Here is a 26,089-nt window from a genome sequence, read left to right as displayed (position 1 = left end):
ACCTTCAAGCAAGACAATGACCCTAAACATACAGCCAGAGCTACAATGGAATGGTTTAGATCAAAGAATATTCATGTGTTAGAACGGCCCAGTCAAAGTCCAGACCTAAATCCAATTGAGTGTCTGTGGCAAGACTTGAACGTTTCTGTTCACAGACTCTCTCCATCCAATCTGGCTGAGCTTGAGCTATTTTGCAAAGAAGAATGGGTAAAAATGTCAGTCTCTAGGTGTGCAAAGCTGGTAGAGACATACCCCAAAAGACTTGCAGCTGTAATTGCAGTGAAAGGTGGCTCTACAAAGTATTGACACACGGGGGCTGAATACAAATGCACACCACACTTTTCAGATTTTTATTTGCTTAAATTTTTGTAAACCATGTATCATTTTGGTTCCACTTCACAATTATGTGTTACTTTGTGTTGGTCTATCACATAGAATCTCGATAAAATACATTTAAGTATGTGGTTGTAAAGTGACAAAATGTGAAAAAGCTCAAGGGGCATGAATACTTTTTCAAGGCACTGTATCTGCTGTTGACAGTGTATGAACATAGTACTGTACTTGGTAAACTTGAACCTTCAGTTTGCTGTTGCATTGTTTGTACAAAGAGACCTCTTTTTCCCTTAGTGAACTATTCTCTATTCTTTGACCTGCATGTTTTTCTTCTGCATCTGCCAAGTTAGTTTAATTATCTTGGTATATTTTTCCCAAACCAAGCTCCTTCTACTTATACTAAGCAATTTCTGTTTTCCTTACAGGTCCAATGTATCATAGAAATACATATATTTATGAAAAATTCACATACGAAATGGGATTAGGTAAAACACTGAGCTTCAAATGGGTAGTAGATTGACGTACTGTAGCTAGTAACTGGTGATGCACACTTCTGAAATTTTACTGGCTAGGTACCATTGGCAAGGCATCCTGTTGAAAATATGAAACATGTTTGATAAGGACGGGACTCCCTTCTGGCGGGGTTGTGTGCTCTGGAACAGTGGGTGTCTCACAGCAGGGGGACAACAGTTCTTGCCAATATGTGTATTCTGACAGTTTGACTGGAACCTATCTGGAACTCAGCAGGAACCAGTGTCGTCCGTTAGTGGGCACCCACTCTTAAACTGACCAGAGAACAAAGGTCTTTATGCGCTGTTCAAATCTGGCTCGCTGCCTTTGGCTGTGTAAATTGGCCCCTTAAATTTGAATGTTTTGATATGACTTATAAATGTAGACTTAGATACTGTATAAGCGGACCAACAAAGAGCTTAAATGAGCTTATGTTTTACAGAATACCTACTGACAAGGTTTCAATGTTTTGTACAATTATGTTTATTTCTGGCATTTTCTGTGTAACCTGAATGTATGGATACACATTTACACTTTGCTCCTGTATCTAGAGCAGTTGTCCAAGAATTCTGTATTCCAATATTACACTAATCCTGTATTCACTTTGATTATTTGAACCACAATTGAAAAAAGAACGCACTGATTAAGGAAACAGTTTTGCAAAACACTGAATGTGGAAGGCTGGTTGTTCCCTACAGTTAAGGCACACGATCATTTCATCATTTCAACAGTTTAATTTATAGTGACACTGGGCTTTGATCTCAAACCTAACTTCTGGCAGCCTTTCACTAAAGCAGCAAATTCTGCTTCCATGAATTGCATCACCAAATTTCCTTGAATCAATTTCAGAGTAAATTGACTGTCAAAGTATTACTTTTATTTAAACCCACAGATGACAAAACTTCAAAGAATCCAACCACTCCCCCTATACAGTAGCTCTTCTATAGTCTGTGAAAATCTGTTCTGATCCTTTTAGGTTACTGTCTCCTCCCACTCAGATATCTTCTCTATCACTAGATGCACAGTGAAGTGTCCACTCCCACTATCCAGTGCTCTGATGAGTTGCCTATGAAATTGTTCTGCATCTTTTGTCTACTGTCATGTTTACATTCACCCACCCACCCACTTGCTTTGACCTGTCCTTAACTCTTTGAGTGTGCTTGTGTGTGAATGTTTCTATGTGGTTTTTGTTTTGAGGACTGTGTGTATGTGTTATCTTTGCCTACACAAAGGTTGGGATACATTTGGTCTTATTTTTGTTGCTGAGTTTGTATGTCATCCTACCCATTACCCCTTACCCTATGGCCTGCTTACTAATTATGCGTTGAGCAAAAACAGCAGCCAATTTAAATACAAAATTTAAACAGCCTATTGATAGGTTCATCTGAAGAAAATTTACAAAATTATTATTTTCTCCCAATGATATTTTCTATTGAATAACAGTGTGTAATGGCTGTAATAATAGCAAAGTAAAATGTCAAATGTTTGCTTCTCTGCCTGCATATGTTAATTTTTGTTACCTCTAAGACAGATGAAACTGAAACTGTGTGATATTTTCTGTCTTTTAAATTGACTGTAGCTTAAATTGACCTCAAATACCTTACATTAATATAGCCAATAGCTGTGATTGCCATTGCTTTTAAGCCCTTAAAACACAATAACAGTCCCCTCTGTACCTGGCAAATGACACTGTAATCACTTTGTTCCAATGGAGCCCAATGCTTCTGTCAAGTAATACTTCATGGATTGCTTTGTAATTTTGCAGTGAGTGCTTCAGATCAAAGTCAGAAGGATTATGTGATTACAGCCACCAGTAGAATAGCTTTGTGACTTGTCCCAGTTTCTAAATGTTATGATGAGGGGAAAGTGAAAAAAATGACTTACTCAATTTTTATGCAATTACAAGCACATTAAAATGAGTCTCTGTGTAATTACATGTTTAAACATTTAATTCAAATTAAATATTCCCTTTTCTCTATAGGTATTGGGTGATTAAATATAAATGTTGCCATTGCAATGGATCTTCAACAATGAAACATTATCAAATGTGTTGAACAGTTGCAGGCAATGATTGTTCCCATATTTTGCAGAAGAATGATTGCTGTCCACACTTGTGTGTTGTGACTCTGTCCTAAGCAATAGGTTTGGATTCGTGCCCAGAGCCTCTGCCTCCCAGTAATGGGCAGAAAGTGGGTGACCGCTACACCGTGGGTGACATGGTGTCCTTCCAGTGCGATCAAGGCTTTTCATTACAGGTAGGAGAGAACATACAGGACTGGTAAAGCAGATCTCCAGCTCTCTTAAGGTTATTATAAATGATTCATATCTACCTGCCTGGAGTGACAATTTCAAAGGAATACCCGATAGGATGAGTCTGTCAAGCGGCGTTACTAAGTATTCTTTCTATGACATTTATTTGTGTGTGAGAGGAAGCAGTATGTGCAGTAAAGAAATATGTGAATGCAAAAGGGGATAGTAACTGTCCATGTATTTAAGCTTGCATCTTTATTGCATGTACTTTGCTTGTGTGCTTGTCTGCTTCGAAATTTGTGAGGGTGTGTTTGTGTGTGTCTGTTACAAAGCAGCTTTAACTTCCCCCAATCCTCCTCGAGTAGATACTGTAGCTATGGTGTTTTGAGCTGTAGAACCCTCCAACGCCATGGGCGATGGATTGTGTTAACAGTCGCCACACTAATCCTACACAAATTCTTCTCCCTGGCTCGGGCTTTCACTTCTTTTCACATTCTCTCTGGACCAACCGGCAACTTCTTACACACATCTTCAGGCTGAGTGTCTGAACACAAGAAATAGACCAGAGGGCATTGAAGAAAAAGTATGGCTGAGTATTTTGAGTACAGGTCTATGCGTGTTTATGTAATGCTTTGGCAGATGTTTTATTCAGGTTACAGTATACATGCCGGCTAGAGAATGCACATGTATTAATGCATTCTATGAGCATCTTGGCATGAAACTTCTGGACTGCACTACATTTTGAAAGAATTAAAATGGCAACAGTGATACGGATATTTCACATAAGATCAATCTGTAATGTACTTTACATACATAGTTTTTGTATCCAAGAGAAAAGAAGTGTGGAAGCAGGATGTGTGTTCTTTCTTGTTTTCTCAGACACATCGCTCTTATACGACATCTCTCTGTAGCTAGATCCTAGGTGCCATTCTCTTTTCTCAATGATAAAAAGTTCTGATAAAAATTATGCTATTGCAGCATCTAAGCTAACCTCTTCAGGAGCCGCCTTTGTTGTTTTGAACAAGCGGTCGCTCTCATGTTCTCATCACCACTAATTCCCCCTTCCCCCCTCAACTGCTAGTGGTTCCTTACAGGACACTGATTGGTCATTTCACTTTTACTCTGAACACAAGCCTGAAATTCTCACATTATCTTGTGTTACCGTAAGAATTCAGCAGTTTTGCAAGGTAAAGGATCCACTGTTCTGTTTGATCTCATGGTGTTCCTTTCTGTATTTTGAGGGTAGTGTGGTGAATATATTGTTTTTGTTTGTTTTTTTGCACAGGGTAATGCATATATTACCTGCATGCCTGGCCCTGTCAGAAGGTGGAATTACCCCGTGCCTCTGTGTTTAGGTAATGTATTTTTTTATACAGTCTGACATTGCCAGCTGCAGGGTTTCAATGAGCTGTTATCGCAAATAAAAAAACATATTTGTTGCATCAAACACAGATTCAGTCACTTTTCTTTTGTCTTTTGCCATTCACCTTTTCTCATTGACTTTTTCCTTGTTTACCTTTTTTATTTATCCCACAGCAATACCTATACACAGTCACACAATGGATCAATGGCCTCACAGAGGACTTGTTATTGTATTAGGGAAAGCAACAGTTTCATTTTAAGGGGATGATGGGTGGGCATGGGGACTTAAGGGGTGGGGATTATTAATTTTCTGCTTTCCCCTTCAGTTGAAAATCAATAGGGCTTTGCACCATCTTAGTGTGGTGTTTGATTTCTGATACCTCTGATGAGAGTCTATACTATCCCCTGACACTTCCTCTAAAGTTGATTGCCATGGTGACAGATTCCAAAGATTACTAAGGAAGCATACAACTTTTTCTTTTGAAGCCTCACTGTTCTGTTGCCCCCAATTACACATGTATACACACACACACACAACACAACACACACACACACACACACACACACACACACACACACCCCCATTATTGGGAACACACCCCTACAGTGCATATAAACACACAGACGCTTGCATACACACTCACTGCACTCATCATGTAAATTTTCCCTGTGGTTTTCACAGTTCACTGCAGACATAAATCCCAGCTTTACAGTTGACAAGCCTGTTCTTGGATGCATGTGTTCGCTCGTTAGCTCAACTCTTCGATCGTTTACAGTACATATGCTCACCCTCAACACCCCAGGATCTGTATTCACTCTGTTGCTGATAAACTCACATCAAAGATGTTGCATGCCCCTACAACATCCTCTTAAATGCTTCTCCTCTTATCTTCTTTTTCATTCCATACACAGGTCAAGAAGGTTTCCCTCATCAGCAAAATAAATAAATCCAGAGATAGTTGTAGCCTCATTCAGGCCTTGATTGATAGACTCCAAAGAAATGGCGATGATACCCCTTGTGTTTCCAATCATTTGCCACATACAGTATATAGGCCTGTTTTTAGATGGAGGATTTAGAGGATTTAACTACAAGTTTACATTAGACTAGGGTATTTGCCACTGGATAGGGGCATAAGCGCAAGCGCATGTTCTCTGAACACATTCAAAGAAGAGACGTTGGGTGTTGCAGGGGGAGGGGGAAGTAATCACCCCGCCCACTGAACAAAACTGTGGTGCTGTATTGAAAATCAGCTCCCTTATTTATTTTAATTTAAAGCACCACTTAACATGGAATATATCTGTTATCTATTCATGGATGCTCTTATGGAGCATAATTCTCGCAGTCAAGCAGAGATGTTCATGCACAAGTCACAGACATGCTCAAACACTAGAGACAACTGTAGGCAGACAGACATTAACATCACTGCTACTCTACATCTTTTTTGTACACATACACAACAATTATGCATGCACACCCCACATACATAAAGACACAATGCTCTTATTTAACCACCATATGTGTTGTTTTCCCATGGAGCTGTTCTGTGTAGACTTGACATGCTCTTTCTCTTTGGTTGGTCTCCCTCAGCTCAGTGTGGCGGCTCTATGACAGACTTCAGTGGCGTCATCCTCAGCCCAGGCTTCCCAGGGAATTACCAGAGCAGCCTGGACTGCAGCTGGAGAGTTCAACTCCCTATTGGCTTTGGTCTGTCACCCCCCCCCCCCCCCCCGTCTTTCATCTCTTCTTCCCTCTCTGTATTTTTCTTTGTTCTGTTAGCTCTAACATCTTCTCTGCTGCTTTCTTCTGCATCATTCTGTTAAAGTTGTAGTCTGTAAGATTTTCTTAAGATGTTGCTTGAGCATATGACCCACTAAAGAAAGCGCTTGTATTTGCTGCTTTGCTGAGAAATACATTCTGAGTGTCTATTGCAAATTTCCTGCACTAAAATCAAATGAGCCGCACTTCACTCTTCGGACCTCCTAAAGAGTGTGGAGCATGTGAAGGATTCATGGTGCATCACGCTGAAGAGAGCTGCCAATCTACTGACGCCATACAGTCAACCCTGTTCGGCTTCGAAAGGAACTTGGTTTTGAGAGCGCCTGTAATTACATCCTACCACCAAAGAGGCTGCTAAAAACAGTATATCTAAAATCTTATGGATTACAACTTTAAGCTCTCAAATGTATGTAGATATCTCCATTTCATATGAAGTAACCTACTATGGCTTGAAAGTTGAAACTTGAGTTTGTCTCCTACGTCAACCGTTTCTTTCTGCTTTTCAGGGATCCATCTGCAGTTTCTGAACTTCTCCACAGAGCCTGTTCATGACTATCTGGAGGTGCGCAGCGGAAACCTGGAGACAGGAACAGTGATTGATCGGTCCAGTGGCCCTGCGATGCCCAATTCTCTCTTTAGCACCACCCACGAGACCACTCTCTTCTTCCACAGCGACTACTCCCAGAACAAGCCTGGCTTCCACATTGTCTACCAAGGTGAGGAGCAAAGATTTAAAAAGGGGTGCTAACACAGCAGCAGCTGAAAAAATGGAAGGAGATAGAAGAGATGGCTAATAGAACACGGCTATCAGTCAGGTTAGATTCACACCAGGGAAAGACATCAGTCCTGCAATGCTGACACTTTCACTGAGGTTGTGATATTACAAAAGGTTAAAGAATAAAGATAAATAAATCAATGCTTACCTCCACTGAGACATTCAATGGCACATATCCTTGAATAATAATAGAGTTGCCTATGTTAGTGGGGTATTTTATGTGATGAAAAATGACCAGATCACTATCCAGGCTTTGGTTTATTGAGGTCTTCATGGATACCATTATTATAATGGTGGTGTTTTTTTATTTCCGTCCTGGAGTCTGTATTTAATAAGCCACCTCTACTGTGTGTGGGTTTGTATTTCCCAGCATATGAGCTACAGAGGTGTCCGGACCCACGACCTTTCCGTAACGGCATAGTGATCGGCCAGGACTACAGTGTGGGGATGACCATTTCCTTTGAGTGCCTTCCAGGTTACACTCTGCTTGGAGAGCCATCTCTTTCATGTCTGCATGGAGTCAGCAGAAACTGGAATCACCCTATACCTCGCTGTGAAGGTGACTGGCTAGTGCCTCTTAAAAACACAACAGGTGTTTTCTAGTTGGCGTTCTAAATGTGCAGAAAAATGTGAATAAAAGCAGCATCGGACCCTCCTTACTAATACACAAGAGAGATGTTAAGTCTTCCTCCAAATTTAAATTTGAAATGCCTTTTTTTCATATTTTTCTGTCAGTTTCACCAAACAATATTTAAATAAATGTATCCGAAGAATGTATAAAGTCATGTATGCCACTTTCAGAGAAGTTTCTGTCCTTTGTTCTAGCACAGTAAAGCATCTGACTCACTTTTACCACCTATGTAGCAGCACTTTACTGAACTATAAACTGACACAGCCCATTATAATGATATATGGAGCATTTGCAAGTCTTTATTACAAAGCTGATTACGGCTGTCTCTGTTGTAAATTTCAAGGGGACTCATCAGATATTGCTCAGGTATGATAAATTATGGCTTTCCACTCATCAGATAAGTGAAGCAGCAACATACGTTTTAAGTTCACAACTGAGTTTGGTATTTGTGTGAGAAAGTGGTAAATAGTTTTGTTTTGCTCCTTAGACACCATATTGTCCTTTTTTCTGTCAAGTTTACAGTTCTTTTTGGATACTGAGGGCAGCACTTTGTCTTTGACTCCTAGTTCAAAGTCAGATTTTGACATGTTCTATCTGAAGGGTTATGATGGGGAAGTTTTAATGTCGGAACTACTTAGTGTCATCGAGTTCATGGCAACCAGTAACAATCCCCTGCAGTTGTATCTAACAGGTGCATTTTCCCCCAAGTATCTCAATGGTAACCCAATAACATGCAGTTATGGTTTGCTTTATCAACTTTAGTGTTTTATGACTTGAGGTAAATCGGAGACTGGCTTTCCATGTTATCTAGCATCTCTGATTTTTTTTTCCCCCTCCTTCCAGCTCTCTGTGGTGGGAATGTTACATCCATGAATGGCACAATTTACTCTCCTGGACACCCAGCCGAGTATCCACACTTCCAGGACTGCATGTGGATTGTCAGAGTACCTCCTGGGTATGGCATCTACATCAATTTCTCTGTTATCAATACAGAGCCGATCTATGACTACATCACTGTGTGGTAAGTTCTAGTTTCTCTCTCAGTATGACATTATTCATCAAACATGAACTTATGGCACACTTCAAACACGGACAGTTTTCTGTTTACAGAGCTGCATACAGAGTTCTGGACCTTTTCAATGTAATTCCATTCCTAAGTAACAGTCTGGGTCCTGTCAACTGATGTCATTAACATAAACTGCAACAGGAAATAAACTGGGACACATTTAAAATGTTAATCTTACAACTTTGAAATGGTCTCATCTTTCTCAATTATAAGTGATGTTTGGGATTTCTGGATTGTTTAAGATTTAGAAACCAGTGACAGATTTTATGAGCAATACTAAGCAATGAGTCATAAAATATATCCTTTTGAAAGTTTTCACAAAGTTTGTACCATATACAGTGAATTGCTAAGAGAGCAGCTCCCAAGAGGTTTGACAACTATGAAGTTTTATTTTTTACTCAAGGAAAACTGGAGAATATATAAGATTTGTAGAATAAAATGTATTGGGGGGAGTATTTCCCTTACACATTGCAAAAGCAAACTCAACAGCTGCAATGTCAACATTTTGTCAAACAATGTTGACAAAATGTTAAGGTTAAAGGCCAGTTGGACAAGTTTTGCTCACAGCTTCTGATGTGACACCCGGATTAGATGAGCCAACAGCCATCCAAATATGTTGACCTTTGTCTGGACATCTGTGGATTCATTTTTTTTTCCTTGACAACCTTTTTCCTTACGGACTCTCACTAAAATAAAATAGATTCTGGTACATGATGGAATAAGAGAAGTAAAGTCTGAGTAACTGTGTGTCCCTCATCCTCAATGAGTGTTACTTTAAAATACAGAAATGTGTACAAGCATGAAAACATCCGCTCTGAGTTACCTTGGATGTGTGTTATTACTGTATGTAGAAACTTACCACCAAAAAGCCATATAGTAAGCCTCATGGGTAGAGGAGGGAAATGCCTTCCAGCACATTTACAGAATGTGTGGAGGTAGCTACTGGCACGGCTTTTTTTCAAATGAAATAGCACATAAACAATATTTTCCCTGATGGTAACATTTCATTTCCCTGCCTGACTGCCGTCTCCCATTTTGCTGATCACTCTGAAAGGAAACTGCTATAAGACTTTTTTTTTTTTTTATATATACGATATTAAAGGTACACACACATATAAAAAAGCATTTATTGCACATCATTCATGTGAATAGTCCTGGAGCTACCCGAAAGTGCCAGTAATGAAATACTTTTTTTTCTTGTACAGGAATTGCATTTATTTAATAGAAATAGAATAGCAATATCTTCTTGCACAAATCTTTCTTTTTGTCCTCAGAAAAACGTTGCAAGTGGTTTGTCCCAATATCCAAAACTTGTTATCCAACTTATTTGTGCTCACATTAGCATATGTGCTTCTGTGTTCTGTGCTGCCAGCAGCTAATGCATGCCTCGTAAATAGCTTCACTGCAAATGACAAGTTATATTATCACCCCATAGTCGTCCCCCGATCTATTCATTTTGGGGTGGGGGATGCAGAAAAATGTTAACGATAAATGTAGTTTTAAATTGCAATATACCGTATATACATCAAGATGTATATAAAGATTTACTAAATTTCCTGAAGACATACATTCTAAAACAATTTAAAATATAGTGACCAGGGGTCTTGGAAAATTATTAAATAAAAATTGTTTTTTTTATAAAATCATGCATATGCAAACCTGCAGACAATCTCTCTGTTTAGAAATCACAGTCCACCTGTAAATGTGCGCATGTAGATTCTCATATCCCGGCCTCTACATGCTCACATTCAACCATAAATGGGAGGAAGACCAAGAAAAGGAATGCTTCTGACTGGAGGTTAGGAAGCACATATAGTTTGGTGGCCACAGTAGGGCATCACAAACAAAAGGAAGAACTGCATTCCACCATCGTAGTGTGTCTACTATAAGGGTCCACCCAAGCTCACACTGCTGGGAAAGGTGCTTTCACAAACTGGAAATATGCAAATGCTCTGCCACGGTGTTTCTAGTGTGCTCTGTGCGCCTGATAGCACAGCACCATGGCTGCACAATTATGTATACAAACAATATTACAACTAAGGTTGCACTTGGTTGTATACAGTATATTCACTATTGGAAGATATAATTAACACTCTCTTCTGCCATTCTTTAATGCTTATGCTTTATTTTGGATTTCTACAACCAATGATGACTCAGTAACCACAGTCTGTCCATCTCCTCTGCGCTCCAGGGGTGGAGAATGTGATAGGGAGAAAGCATTGATGAAATATTGTGTAGACTTGGATTTGAAATATCTTTTCAAATATAAAAAGGTGCTTATGCAATAGTAATGGCTCACTACAAGTGCAAATACAAATAACACTGCTGGTTTGAATGTTTCTGAAGTGGATCTATAAGTAACGTGTGATTTGAAGTGAAATTGAATGTGTGAGAGACATAATATTATGATTGCTCTCACATTTCAGTTTCTACAATCTGGCATGGGTCAGATTTTACTTACTGTACAGGTGTGCACATTCTTCCATCAAGTTTGTTTTTAAATATCACAATTTTTTCATGGGGAGTAATTTACACCTCTTTCAGACCCAGTTTTGTACATATGCAGCAGTTCTGTCTGTTTTCTGCCAATCCAGTGAATTAGATATCTGACAAATCAAGGACCATCATTCCATAGATGCAAAAATCTTAGAAATCCAATATTGCCATACATTAGTCCTGCTAATGCAACAATGCTCTCAATCACCTAACAGAGCTAAAGATGATAATGGATTTGCCTCCCTCAGTAGAAACAGTATAGATAAATCGCTGGCAAAGGATGGCAAATCTCAATCATCTCACAGAATAATTATTGTCATATTGGCCAACTCTACATCTATCTGTCCATCCTTTCTCAGCCTCTTCCCTCCAACTCCATCTGGGGAACCTGAGGTCCACCCAGCCCAGCTGGAATATATAAGCATGTGCTGGGTCTAAGGTCTCCTCCCAGTTGGACGTGCCTGATGTAGCTCCACAGGGAGGCGTCCCAGAGGCATCCTCATTAGATGTTCGAACTACCTAAACTGGATTTTTTTCAGGAGGAGCGGCATAGCAGCAGGTCTACTTGGAGCTCCTCCCAAATATCCGCCTTCCACTCCTCCCAAATATCCGCCTTCCCACTCTTTATGACCTCAACCTGCACAGGCAGCTTATTTCAGCTCTTTATATCCAAAAAATGGAGAATTTCACCTTCAGGCTTAGCTTCATTTTCAACGTGACATTTCAGTACTATGCCACTACTGCCAAAGGTGGGTGCTGTCCAAGAGATGCGTCAGACACGACAGGCTGACAACATTCAGGGCCTTCAGCATCTCATCCTCTGGCATAATGCAGATAACTATTTCACTAACTGCTACTGCCCTAGCCTCTTATTTTCTATCCGTTTTGTAATGTATAGGTGCCGTAAGATGTTGATAGACTTGTTTCCCTTACTGAAAAAATATTATCATATTTGCCACACGTTGATTGTTATGACATTCAGTGTAAACCAAGTTTGATTTTTTAATGTGGACATGCCATTGAACTGGAGATAAGCTGCCATGTGCTGTAGCTACAGCAATGTGGGTATACACTACCATGGACAGATCCACCTTCACAGATAACAACCTACTCCCCATAAAAAGTTTAAAATCAAAAAAGGTCGGTTCAATAAACTTTTGACTCCCGGGCGACAGTTCCTTATTGGTCATGTTATACAGTGAAGGTATTTGGTGATAACCATCATTACATTTTCTTAAAACTTTTATCCTTCCAGGGTCCCACAGGCTGATGCCTAGTGATGATCAAAAACCATAATGTATATACACATACTGAATATTAACAGTCTCGATTCAATATAAATTAATGTTTTGCAAATACAGAGGTAAAAAGTAAGATGCTGTGGATTTTGCACATTTTTGCAGAGTTATGTAACATTGATTTTACCTTTTTTTCCCCAAAACTTTTTTTCATTAATATGTAACATGGCTGGAGGATGCAAAAGCTTCAGTGCTGTACTGCCTCATCAGTTAACATATACTCAACTTCTACTTTGACACTGTTGATTAATGTAAAACCTTTTCTCGGGTGTTCAGAATGACGGCTGGGTCCACAAGACTGCTCGGGGATAACTAGACCTGCTCTTTTATCCCAGCAAATTATTACTGTTTATTCATAAATCATCATCATCATCTCTCTCTCTCTCTCTCTCTCTCTCTCTCTCTCTCTCTCTCTCTCTCTCTCTCTCTCTCTCTCTCTCTCTCTCTCTCTCTCTCTCTCTCTCTCTCTCTCTCCCTCTCCCTCCCTCTCTCTCTCTCTCTCTCTCTCCCTCACAACCTCCTCCTCTGTATCAGGGATGGACCCGACCAGGCCTCGCCTCAAATCGGTCAGTTCAGTGGCAACTCCATACAGGAGGGCGTGTCCACCACCGCCAATCTGATCCTCATCAAATTCCACAGCGACTTCAGCACTAGCGGCTTCTTTGTGCTACATTATTATGGTAACCTCCCCTTTGGTACTAGCTATGTAAAGACCTTGTCCTGCACTGCTGTAAAGACCCCTTTTTATTCAATCCTCACTTCTCTAAGATGCTGGGTCTCTAGTTTAGTAATGAAGTTCACAAAATAACAGAGTTTAGTGGAACACCCTTGACTTTCCCTCTTTTGAGTCATTATTTGGTATTTCTCATTTTGCTACATGGTATTGGAGCAGTGGTGATTGCTCTAAGACTGCAAGGGAATCTCAGCTTCCCCTAAAATGTCACCCAAAAAAAAAAGTTTTGAAAGATGTACTGCTGTGTGTACATTTTATTGACTAAATACGCGCTAGAAAGCCTTCATTTTTTGTTCAGAATCAGCTACTTATAACAGGTAACCGGCGCAACTTCCTTCTCATTCTTCCACACAGCGACACAGCGCTTTACACAGTCAGACGCTCAGCTTCTACTGACTTCATTAGGGAAGCATAGAGCGACTCTGTTCTGTCACTCTGCAGTTTCTTTTCCCAACGAGCACCTAGCTCTGCTGCCATTGAGAGGACACTTGTCAAGTCCCTAGAAAAGACGCCCAGTTGGTACAAGGTCACCGATAATTTTCTTGAAAAGGAACGAAGGGTAGAATTTACATATAAATAAACAAAGACATTTATGATGTAGGCCGGGAAAATTAGCTTCCCCTCCTTGAAAGACAAGCAACCGCCACTGTATTGTAGTACTGTATAATGATGAATGGTGAATGCCTTTTTATGTGAAACGTCCCCCATTGCAGCTAAATTAGGGATGGTTTTTTTTGCTGATCATGAACAATGATAAAAATTTACAATTTGTGATCTAATCAATTTTTAGCATGATGGGAGAGTTAAGTATGTGCTGCAGTTGAATAGAAAATACATATACACAGCGCCCCCCCCCCCCCCCCCCCCATTGCTCTGACTTGTACACACATAAACTTTTGCAGATTTCAGCATTTGTCCTTTCCCCAACAGCATACCAGCTGAGAACATGTCAGCCACCCCCTCCTGTCGCCAACGCCACTATCCTAACCGATGATGATGAGTTTGAAATAGGTTTGTCTTTTTTTATTTTTCATGTTTACTGGGCAGGGACAATGTATTAGGAATTATAAGGTAAATTGCTCAAACAGCCCTGGACAGAGGGAAGAATAATAGGAATAGATGTATCAAATTGTTTTAGCCATTGATTAATTCATTAATTCCCCTGTACGGTGAATGTTTATCTTTGCTCTTAGTGTTTACCTTTTCTTACCTTTTTGTGAATGTATTAGTCTGTCTGTTCATTTCACAATTTGAAACAGCTGTCTGTATTACATATTAATTTGGACCTAAACTCATTGTACCTGCAATGTGCTATTCGTCTTTCATTCTTTCTTGCCCTTTGCACTTCCTTCTCATATTTTGTTGCTTACTTTTCTATTCATGCTTCTTGAAATTAAATATTAGTTTGAGGGAAAGCTAATTAGCTCTTCGTAATGTAAGCTGTTTGTATTTTCAGGGGTTAGAAGTGAGTCAGAATTGGAAATCCTATGGCTAGTGGCTGCCTTACTTCAACTGCAACTGAGTGTAATTTTGGTTGTGCGTTGTGTGTTTAAATTTGCAGTTGTGTTGTAATGAAGTGCCTTTAGTACTCCAACTAGCTAAGGGGATGTCAATCTTCATTAGAAAATGTGTTGTTGATTACTGTTTCAAGGGCTGCTACTTAAGAGGTTTTTACTAACAGCTCTGTGTGTCGGGGATGGGGGGGATGTGGGTGGATGAGTGGACTTGGTTTTCATAGCCTCTCTTGTGGTGTGTGTGTGTGTGTGTGTGTGTGTGTGTGTGTGTGTGTGTGTGTGTGTGTGTGTGTGTGTGTGTGTGTGTGTGTGTGTGTGTGTGTGTGTGTGTGTGTGTGTGTGTGTGTGTGTGTGTGTGTGTGTGTGTGTGTGTGTGTGTGTGTGTGTGTGTGTGAATGACCTCACAGGAGACATAATACGGTACTCGTGCCTACCAGGCTTCACCTTGGTGGGCAGTGAGATTCTGACCTGTCGACTTGGAGAGAGGCTACAGATGGATGGACCCCCACCAGCCTGTCAAGGTTGGTTTTATTCAATGTCTGTGGGTATGTTTTCATGTTTTATTTTGCCCTTATGAGTGCTGTGTGTTTGCATGTTTAAGTACCCCCCCCTCTTTGTTTGAAGATTGTGGGTGCACCTGCATTTCTGTGTATGCATATCGGTGTTCTGTTGTGCATGTGCTTGACGCAACTCTGCCAAGGTTGGTTGCAGTCAGCAGCACAGACTGATGATGCATCATTTAGCAGACTGCCAGCAGGGCCCCTTGTAGCAGGCTCCTGGTGGTAAACAGCATCTCGATTTTGATTTATTAAAACTAAGAGTGGGAATACTTCTGACCCATGATCATAGACCTGAGCTGCTGTAGAATCAACACTTGACTGTGAATAATCAGTGTCAAACAGATTACAGATCAGTAAGCCCCCATCGACCCATAGGTTTTTTTTTGTTGCAATGTAACAAGTAAGATTGGAGGCCAGTCATAGCTGTTATTTTCATAGAAAGATGGGAGTTAATATTTTACCCCTTAATCCCTGCTCAAATGGCCCCGTGGGCTTGATTGATGTAAAATGTCTTCCTAGCCATGTTTTTTTCAGACAAGAAGCAAAAGAAAATAAATGTCCATGTAGTCTGCATCAGAGATTTTGTTTTGACCAAAAACAAATGCCCTCAGCCTGCCTGACATGCCAAGACATTTCTGCCACAGTAAACAGAGCTCTCTGAAACCTCCTATTCCCTATGGATAGGCATCTTTTGAAGGGCCCTCAAGCCCTTTGTTTAGTCTTGAGTTGATGAGCATTTCTGTCTTTTTATTTGTAGACACTATGAGTAATCGCTTTGGACTTGTGATCAAGCCATGACAGATACTCGACAGACCTAGAGCCTGCATTCATAGAGCATCTTAGAATAGGACTAGTGATTTGGAACCTATTTGTTCATCCCTGGCTGTTATTATTTGATGTCTGACTTGATATCTTGGTTCTTACCCTGCAGCGTTTTTATGGCTGACATTGTTTTGCGCTTACAAGTTAGAACTTGGCTGATTTAATTTTAGTATATGGAAAGTGCGACAAGTAAAGAAACACATAGGAATGGCAAAGCTCAAGTTGTGTGACCTGACCAGTGATCCAAGCTCTTGAAGCTACACACATTCCTATACTTTATTCATAAAGACTTCATGTAATGAATAGCTCCATTAGTGTATGCACAAAGGTGAAAGAGACCAAAACTGTGGCAATCTGATCAAATTTGCATTGATGTAGATGTATGCGTGGGAATCCTGAAAACAACAGGGCCTACCTTTAATTGCAGTGGGTATTTCTTTTTTTAAATGTATAATTTATGATAGAATGATGTGTGTGAAGTCCTGTAGCATTTTATTAGCTTCTTACACAGTGCAGAGTTAAGATGGGAAACAGAGGAGAGAAAAGCTCAATTTGTAGCAGTCATGAAAGCTTGACATTAATGGAATTGTAGTGAAATGTTTCCCAATGCTTTATTTCATTGTGTGTTTTGAAAGGGGGGCGAGTTCCACCAGCGAAAATAATTTTGATTAATTTGATCTGTTTCTTTTGTGCCAAGTGAGGGCAGTCATTCACCTGTGAGTACTGGGAGATATTTCAAGCTCTCTTGTTATCTTGGTCTTGCCAGCTAACCTTCTCATGTGTTTCAGTTTACACAGAGCTCTGCCAAGACCAACTAGCTCCTATCAGCTAAAACTCACATAATGTACTTGAAATAATTTCACTTGTACAAGGCAATTGATCATATGCCAGAGTGTGAGGTGTAAACTATTTTTATGTTGGACAGTACAGACAGTCATAAATCATAGTAAATTTTGCTGGGCACCCCGGGACAAGCGGTTGAAGATGAATCAATGAATTGCCAAGACAATGGGCCTTCTTAGTAGGGTTATGTTCGATATGGATAACAAAGCAAATAACAAACTGTGTATAAAAACATATGAAAAAGGATATAATGAGTCTCATTAAGAGGTTTCACTTTTAGATATCATTGCCTGTATAAAAAAAGTGGATGTAGCCAATATAACATCACGCATTGGTTTGTGGACTACCTTGAGTTTGGCATTTTGGCCGTTACCATCTTGGATTGGTGCGGACGTGACCATATTTGGACGAGAGTGTGGAGCTAAGTTATCATATAATGCTGGCGCAAGCTTGCTAGCTTAGTTAGCAAGGTGCCTCCGTAATTAATTTTAATTGTGACATTAATTGGGATGCTTTTTGGCTTATGAAAAAAAGAAGCTTTAAACAACATGTACTTATTGGGGGGAAAAAATGAACAGCCGACTCCTTAGTGTCTTTTAGTACAATATAATGCTGAACAAGAAATTTTAGGCCGCCAAAATGTCGAATAGCTGAAAATGCACTGTGAGAGGGTTGAAGTTTTAAAAGATGAAAACACAGAAAAAAAACAAGTTTGCATCTATTTAAATGTACACAGTGCCATGGATATGCACTTCTAAGCATTTTATCTTGATTGAGAGGTCAACTTGTTAGCAATTTGTCAATAACAAGGTAATTGGTTGTGTTAATCTGAATGCTGTACTGAAGAAGACTTGAACCTGGTGATCGAGACCATAAACTCATTATGAAAACGTTTATTGAGTAATAAATCAAATGGAAGGTTCTTTAATTCAGATTTACTTCTTTACAATCAGAGTTTGCGTCCGGTAGAGTTGCCCCCTGCTGTACATTAGGAAGAAGGCAGGTTTAAGGCACTAACGCATTAGCCTCACTTTTCAGACTTGGAGACTGCATCGTATACAAATGAGAAAATATATTGATTCGATATGTTTTAGATTAAGGTGTGCAACCAAATGTGTCGGATGATTAAGCGTCATATACTATACTATACTATATACTATGTTGTGATCTAATGGCTCCTAAAACCTCCCTTTAGCATTAAATTGGAGTAGTTAGTACTGTTTTAAGACATCTAGGTTAGTAATTCGTTGTTTGACATTTTCATGGAACACCTCATTATTGTAGTCAAGAATTCATTACATTTTCTTGTGTTGGATATGTTATGTCCTTGTGCCACCTCTAGCACGAAACTAATTGCTCTCCTTGGGACATGTAAAATTGAACTTAATTTGAGTTGACCTGCTATTCACATCCAAGAGACTGCTACAGTAAGCTTGTAAAGGGGGCATTTCCTGTCGGTAGCTTGCCACAGGGCAGGAAAAAGATTTCTCCCGTGTTTCCTGATTCCGCTTTTGTATGTTGTCAACCCCTCTGTTAATTGTCATTTTATGCTTATAAGATACTGGAACACTAAAATGTCCTTGTATGGCTATGCAATTTCACCCCCAAATACCCCTGGTTTTTAAGATATTTCCCCAGACTCTGTGAGTCCTTCTATGAGGGAGGTTATGCAGTAGCTTTGATCAAGGATAGAGCCACAATTGAGTTGACTGCTGTGTTTGCTTGGTAAACCATCTGCCACATTGAGATTGAGTCGAACCCATTAAATGTTGTCATATTGCTCTTCACATTCCCATTGATTTTCATGTGTCAGAAAATCTAATAGAAAACAATTTCTGCTCTAACTTCTTCACTATATTTATGTAAGCTTTATTGTATGATGTCTCTGTTGCAATGTGTTTGACTGTCAATCCATACACACAGTGGGCCTCATTTACCAATCTTGTGTGAAAACGGGCGCAGATCTGAGCGCAGAATTGGGCGTAGGAAAGGACCCATGTGTGATTTATGAAACATTCATATCGAACCAATCTCAGCGTACGAATGAGCGGGCCTTGATAAATGCTGCGGCTGAATTCGATCGTCATTAACATGTTACGCCCCTAAATATTCCTGTTTCGCAGGCCTCACCCACTGAGGTCAAACATGCAGAGGAGAAACGCTGGGAAGAAAAGAAACTTTTCAGACACAGAGATCGGCATCCTGACATCCGAGATGGAGCAAAATAAAGATGTGCTTTTTGGCAGTCCAAAGAGTGGAATTAAAGGGGCCCATAAAAACGCTGTATGGAAAAGAATAACGGAGGCAGTCAACTCGAAGCAGCGCTCCACTGTGACCCGTGTGCATGTGTGCGCACTGCTGAACCTGCGCTCCTGCTCTGTAGCGGGGTTTGCAAGCGGGGTTATTAGGAATTCCTTTGGAGGATAACTTAGAAGAATCATACCAAAATGTTAATCATCTGATACCTTGTTTGATATAATGCAATTTATCGAGGGTAGCCACTAACCGAGGAGATGGCTTTGGCTCTGCAGTGCGCCTTGCTGCAGCCGTGCACCAAAACATTCATTCATTAATTCATCTTCAACCGCATGTCCCTGTCGGGGTCGTGGGGGGCTGGAGCCAAGCTGTTTTGAAATATAAAATAATCGTGTGTGAAACCCTGGCCACCTGGCCACCACGTTTAAAAGCGACAGCTTGGCATCACAAATCACCTGTACATTTATCGAGTGGTAGTTTTTGCGATTGATGAATGCGTAATCATTCATGGATGGTGCCTTCAGACGTACATGAGTACAATCAATCGCTCCAACCACAATTTTTATTTTTTTTATTCGTTTTAAGAATCCGTTTTGATCTGTTCTTAATATGTGACTGCTTATGCTTAATGACAGCTGAGGTTTGTTCATTATTTTCAGACAGATTTTGCTCTGCTGCACTGCAAATACACAGGCTGAAATGTGCGTACACGATCTCAGACCAGACGTGAGATTTGATCGTCGCTCCCGCTCACGTCAAAATTGATAAATGCCGAAGTTTGCCAGGAAATGGTCGTACGCACGTTTTTCTGCCGTACGTTCGTTTGATAAACGAGGGCCAGTGTGCTGAGTAAAACAATGAACTATTGGGGATTTGCACAAGGAATTACAAGCGCATCTTGCATTGTTAACAAATGCCAATGTCCATTATTTTTAGACACATCATTTTGACATACAGTTATGTTCATAATAATAGCAGTGTGTTTAAAAAGGTCAGTAAACCTCAAAATTCTTCAAATAAATTGTATTTTAATGAACACAAATGCATAGGGGACACTGCACATTCTATTTCAAAGCCAGAAAAGTGGAAAAAAGTAATTGAATTTGATAATATTTGACAGAAAGTATATATAAATCAAAAAAGTAGAAATCAAAAAAATAGCAGTGTTGACATCTTTCTTCACAAAACTCAAAAATGTACTCCATAAACTAAGAAAGGCTTGAAGATTAAACTTTCCTGAGATTCATAAACTAATATTTAGTTGCATAACCATGGTTTGTGATAACTGCTTCACATCTGTGGCACATGGAGTCGACCAACTTCTGGCACCGGTCAACAGGTATTGCAGCCCAGGACAATTGTACTACGTTCCACAATTCCTCTGTATTTCTTGGTTTTGCCTCATGAACAGCATTTTTTATGTCAGCCCACAAGTTTTCAATGGGATTAAGGTCCGGGGATTGTGCTGGCCACTCCATTACTTGAATTCTGTTTGTCTGGAACCATGATTTTGCTCGCTTGCTGCTGTGTTTTGGGTCATTGTCTTGTTGAAACACCCATTTCAAGGGCATTTCTTCTTCAGCATACGGCAACATGACTTCTTCCAGTATTCTGATGTACCCAAACTGATCCATGATCCCTGGTATGCGATAAATAGGACCAACACCATAGTACGAGAAACATCCCCATATCATGATGCTTGCACCACCATGCTTCACCGTCTTCACTGTGTACTGTGGCTTGAATTCAGTGTTTGCAGGACGTCTGACAAACTGTCTGTGGCCCTTAGACCCAAAAAGAACAATCTTACTCTCATCAGTCCACAAAATATTATGCCATTTCTTTTTAGGCCAGTCAATGTGTTCTTTGGCAAATTGTAACCGCTTCTGTACATGTCTTTTTTTTAACAATGGGACTTTGCGGGGGCTTCTTGCTGGTAGCTTGGCTTCACATAGACGTCGTCTGATTGTTACAGTACTCACAGTCAATCTTAGCTCTTCTTTGATCCTCCTGGAGCTGATCATTGGCTGAGCCTTTACCATTTTGGTTATTCTCCGACCCATTCGCATAGACGTTTTTCTTTTTCTTCCTCGCCTCTCTGGTTTTGGCTGCCATTTTAAAGCATTTGCTATCATTTTAGCTGAACAGCCTATACTTTTCTGCACTTCTTTGTATGTTTTCCCCTCTTTTATTAATTTTTTAATCAAAGAACGCTCTTCTCCTGAACAGTGTCTTGAACGACTCATTCTGCTCTGTTTTTCAAGGACAAATGCACAGTCAGCATATATGCAGTCAGTTGCCTTGATCCTTAAATAAGGGCCACCTGTTTAACAACTTTTTTTTTAACATAATCAATGACCTCACTAATTGAACTCAGCACTGCTATTTTTTTTAACCCCCCCCCCCCCCCCCGTACAAGCAAATAATACTACAATATTACAGTAAATTGTATGCAATGGTCTTGAAAAATAGTGCATGATATCAGTTGTTTCAATAGTTATCACTCGCTAAAGATGGTTGGTTAATATACTAATTCACTGATGACTGTTTTTACAAGATGAAATTTAATTACCATTTAAACAATTATATTTAAAATTATTTAAAATATGTTTTTTATGACTTATTGTATTATTGATTTATTTTATCTGCCCAATACTTGAGCTATGATCTTTATAATACTAGTTTTTGAGCCAGTTTGATAACAATACCTTGGCTGGCTTGCATTTTTGTGAGACTATGGTCTGGAGCAGGGGTGCCCAATCCTGCTCCTGGAGAGCTACTTCCCTGCATGTTTTAGGTTTCTCCCTGCTCTAACATACCTGACTCTAATGATGTGCTCGTTATCAAGCAGCTGAAGCTTGTCACAGGTTTGATAATCATTAGAGTCAGGTGTGTTAGAGCAGGGAGAAACCTGAAACATGCAGGGCAGTAGCTCTCCAGGAGCAGGATTGGGCACCCCTGGTCTAGAGGTCCATAATGGCCAAATCATCATATGTAAGCTTCAGTCGGCTTTGAGAGGAGTGTCCTATCTTTATTGTAGCCCTCTAAATGCCCATATTATAAAGTAGCAGTATTGAGGTGTCTGAAACAGTTTTAAGCTTCTCATGATTCATTTTTAATCCCTGCACCTAAAGTTTGAGGCAAAGCAGTTCACTACAACAACTGTGCTTACTGGATAGACTTGTGTTTGTTGCCTGGCAACGTTGGCTTATTCAACAAGTATTGAGGGCTCAATTATTTCAATAACAAACTCTTGCCAAACAGATGGTTCTATGTACAGTGCGTTGGATCTTATCAAGTTGAGTTGTTTTCATTTACATCTTAAAGCCGTCATATATTGTAAAGTGCTACAGGGAACAGGAATCTGTACAGTGTATAAATTGTTTTATTTAATTGGTAACCCCAGTGCAACAATGTGTATGAAAATGATGTAGAATTCAAATTAGTGACTTGATGTAACTGCACCATCTGAAGATCCCATTCTAAACTCTGTCATACCACCAGTGAGAGTCATAAGTCACTTGCTAAAATTCCGTGCTGCAGACCTTTTTCATCTCATATGCAAAATCAAGTCTCAGCTGCGTAGAAAGCACTGAGACTGCTTTTTGTAAAAGTTTGGACATTGGAAAGCAATGCTTATAACTTACCACTCAAAAAAGTGTCAGATTAAAATCTAAACTGGCTGGCCTGTCTTACTACCACCCACTCCTGTGTCACGTGCCCTTGCAACATGAAAAAAAATGTTCTTAGGGTTCTTGGCTCAAAGTTCCTACATTTTCCTTTGTGTGACTATCGGCATGGGAACTTGTGTACAGTAGGCAGCAGGTTAACTCTGCTTTAACATTTTCTCAAGTATATGCCCATTACAGAGCACAGTATAAAAGGAAAGAGCACAGTGCTTGTAAATAAGTTAAAATGTAATACTGCTTTTGGAAAAAAAGTATCATGTCTCTCTCAAACTGTGAAGCATTGGTAGTAAAGGAATATTGCTGTTTCATATTAAATTACTTTTAATTTATTTTCTAAATGTATTGAGTTGAGATTTGTTGCCTCCCAAATTAATACAGTGTTTCTATAAATATTAATTATGTCATGCAAAAATCCTGCTACACTTTTGTGTTATTTACTTTTTTAGTATTTTCTCTGTTGTTGAGATAATGTAATAAGGCATTTTCTTGACCTTGGTTCCCACACAGGGCCTTTGGTGTATTGTGATTTAAGAAATGCATTGCTATTTTCAAAATCGCTGACTTTGATTTTTTTGAGATCATATGTGCCTGTTATCTTTGAGCCAAAGCTTGTTCTAGTTGAAACTTCTGCAGCAAATCACCAGCAGGAATATTCATACTGCCTCATGTCACAGTTCTTCCCCCCTGCATTTATTCTTGATATATGTCTGATTGTTCTCAGTGACCTTTTTATCCAGAACAGTTGTTCGCATTAACCTTTTATGGGTCATGTTTCTTCACTAGTGGCCCAGAAGAGAAACATGTATTACCAGCAGGAAAGGAAAAGAAAGAAACAGAACTGTCATTCTTTCAGACATGCCAGCCTACAGGAAATGAAGGGAATGATCTAAGCCGATGAGCTCTCTCTCTCTCTCTCTCTCACACACACACACACACACACATTTATATATATACTGTACACACACAACATTTTTCCATATAAATTTAGCTGTCTAACCCACTGAGTATTATTATTTTATAGATTGATATCGGGGGAACCTGATGACAACAGCAAACTCACCAGCTCAGCCCCTAGGTGCAATATCAGTCTGGCTAAAATGTAATTGTTTCAGGACTAGTTATTATTTCAATATAATTTCTGTCACAGTGGAGCATTCCTGTCCTTCCTTATCTTGCCTTATCTCTAACTGTTCTTACATCCCCTCTCCTATACCTCTGTTTGTTCTATTTTCTGCCTCCACTTGGATTTCATCTCCGTCTTTACAACCTCTGTCCATTCTGCTCTTCTCTCTTTCTCTCTTGTTCTTCCTCCATCTGTTTTTCTTCCTCTAATACTGCCTTATACTCTTTATCTTCTTCCAGTCCAATGTCCAGCCCATGAGGTGCGTTTTGACTCAACGGGGGTGATCTTGAGTCCAGGCTACCCTGATAATTACCCCAATCTTCAGATGTGCTCCTGGCTGATCAATGTGGAGAAAGGTTACAATATGACTCTGCACTTTGAACTCTTCCAGACAGAAAAGGAATTTGATATCTTGGAAATATTTGATGGTGGGTTATGCTGGAATTTTATGTGTTTGTGATCTTTGGTTAAAAAAATACTTAAATGGCTGTTTGTCTTGTCTTTTGAATTTTAGGTCCTCTCAGTAAACCATTTATACAATGACATTTTTTGCACTACTATTTCTGCATTCATATTCTGACCGTAGCATCTGAAAGTCTGATTTTAGGTTCCAGTCATGTTCAGTAAAATAAATGTAACTGTATGGTTGATGCCATAATTACTCACTCACTCATCTTCAACTGCTTATCCGGGATTGGGTCACAGGGCCAGAAGATCTAGCAGGGGACCCCAAACTTCCGTTTCCCGGGCCACATTAACCAGCTCTAACTGGGGGATCCCGAGGCGTTCCCAGGCAATCTCTCTACCTGGTCCTGGGTCTTCCTCCGAAGTCTTCTTTCAGCTGGAAGTGCTGAAGATTGATCGGTAGATCGAGAACTTTGCCTTCCGGCTCTTTTCGGCTTTTTCTTTTCAGCTTCTTACGGTGCGGTAAAGCAACTGCAAAACCGCCCCACTGCTCTGATTCTCAGGTCAAACTCACGCTCCATTGTCCCTTCACTGGTAAACAAGATCCCGAGGTACTTGAACTCCTTCACTTTGGGTAAGGACTCACTCCCTACCGGGAGTAGGCGATCTGGTTTCTTGCTGTGAGCCATGGCCTCAGATTTACCACATAATTTGCAAAAAGAAGAGATGAGATCCTCAGCCCACCGAACTGCAATCCCTTCCCACCACGACTACGCCTCGATATCCTGTTCATTTAAATCACAAACAGCATTGGTCACAAAGCGCACCCCTGGCAGAGACCAACCCCCCCTTTTTGAACAGGAGAACCACCACCCTGGTCTGCCACTTTCTTGGCACTGTCCCAGACTTCCATGCAATGTTGAAGAGACATGTCAACCAAGACAGCCCCTCGCAACACAAAGCTTTCATCATTTCTGGACGAATCTCATCAATCCCTGGGGCTTTGCCACTGTGGAGTTGTTTGACTACCTCAGTGACTTCCGCCAGAGATATTGACGTCGATCCCCCACTCAGCCTCCAGCTCTGCCTCTACAAAAGAGGGTGTGTTACTTGGATTTAGGAGTTCCTCAAAGTGCCCCTTCCACCGCCCGATTACCTAGTCAGTTGAGGTCACTAGCATCCCGTCCTTACTGTGGAAATCACCCCCCTCTTGAGGTGCCGAATGGTTTTCCAGAAGCACCGTGGTGCCACCCGAAAGTCCTTCTCCATGCCTTCTCTGAACTTCCCCCACATCCGCTGCTTTGCCTTTGACATGGCAGAGGGTGTAGCCCTTCGGGCCTGTCGGTACCTTGCAACTGCTTCCGGAGTCTTCCGGAATAACATTCCGGAAGGACTCCTTCTTCAGTTGGACAGCTTCCCTGGCCACCAGTGTCCACCACGGTGTTCGAGGGTTACCGCCCCTTGAGGCACCTAAGACCTTGAGGCCACAGCTCACTGCTGCAGCTTCAGCAACGGAAGCTTTAGTCATTTAGAAATGTTAAGCCAATTCGGTCAGATGTTTCCACTACCATATCTGTAATGAATGCTATTTATTAAGAAAATAATAGTAATAGTGAAGATGCATGTTCACGTCACTGTGTATGTCT

General features: G+C 40.3%; 1 protein-coding gene across 1 annotated transcript in view; it reads left to right on the top strand.

Moving 5' to 3' along the window:
• Positions 1-26,089, top strand: part of LOC310950587 (CUB and sushi domain-containing protein 3-like) — a gene marked incomplete at its 5' end in the record, with an annotated part of 253,461 nt that overhangs the window by 162,541 nt on the left and 64,831 nt on the right. Inside the window, 10 exons of the mRNA XM_083918484.1 lie at positions 2,980-3,098; positions 4,379-4,448; positions 6,044-6,160; positions 6,739-6,948; positions 7,378-7,566; positions 8,482-8,659; positions 13,033-13,178; positions 14,162-14,242; positions 15,153-15,266; positions 24,278-24,466. Of these exons, the coding sequence (XP_083774610.1) occupies positions 2,980-3,098; positions 4,379-4,448; positions 6,044-6,160; positions 6,739-6,948; positions 7,378-7,566; positions 8,482-8,659; positions 13,033-13,178; positions 14,162-14,242; positions 15,153-15,266; positions 24,278-24,466 (1,413 nt within the window). The remainder of the gene's footprint in view (positions 1-2,979; positions 3,099-4,378; positions 4,449-6,043; positions 6,161-6,738; positions 6,949-7,377; positions 7,567-8,481; positions 8,660-13,032; positions 13,179-14,161; positions 14,243-15,152; positions 15,267-24,277; positions 24,467-26,089) is intronic.

Source organism: Echiichthys vipera, assembly GCF_963691815.1.
Source record: "Echiichthys vipera genome assembly, chromosome: 8".
Taxonomy (NCBI): Eukaryota; Metazoa; Chordata; class Actinopteri; order Perciformes; family Trachinidae; genus Echiichthys; species Echiichthys vipera.
The sequence above is the reverse complement of the archived record's forward strand: the minus strand, read 5'-3'. Positions and strand labels throughout refer to the sequence as shown.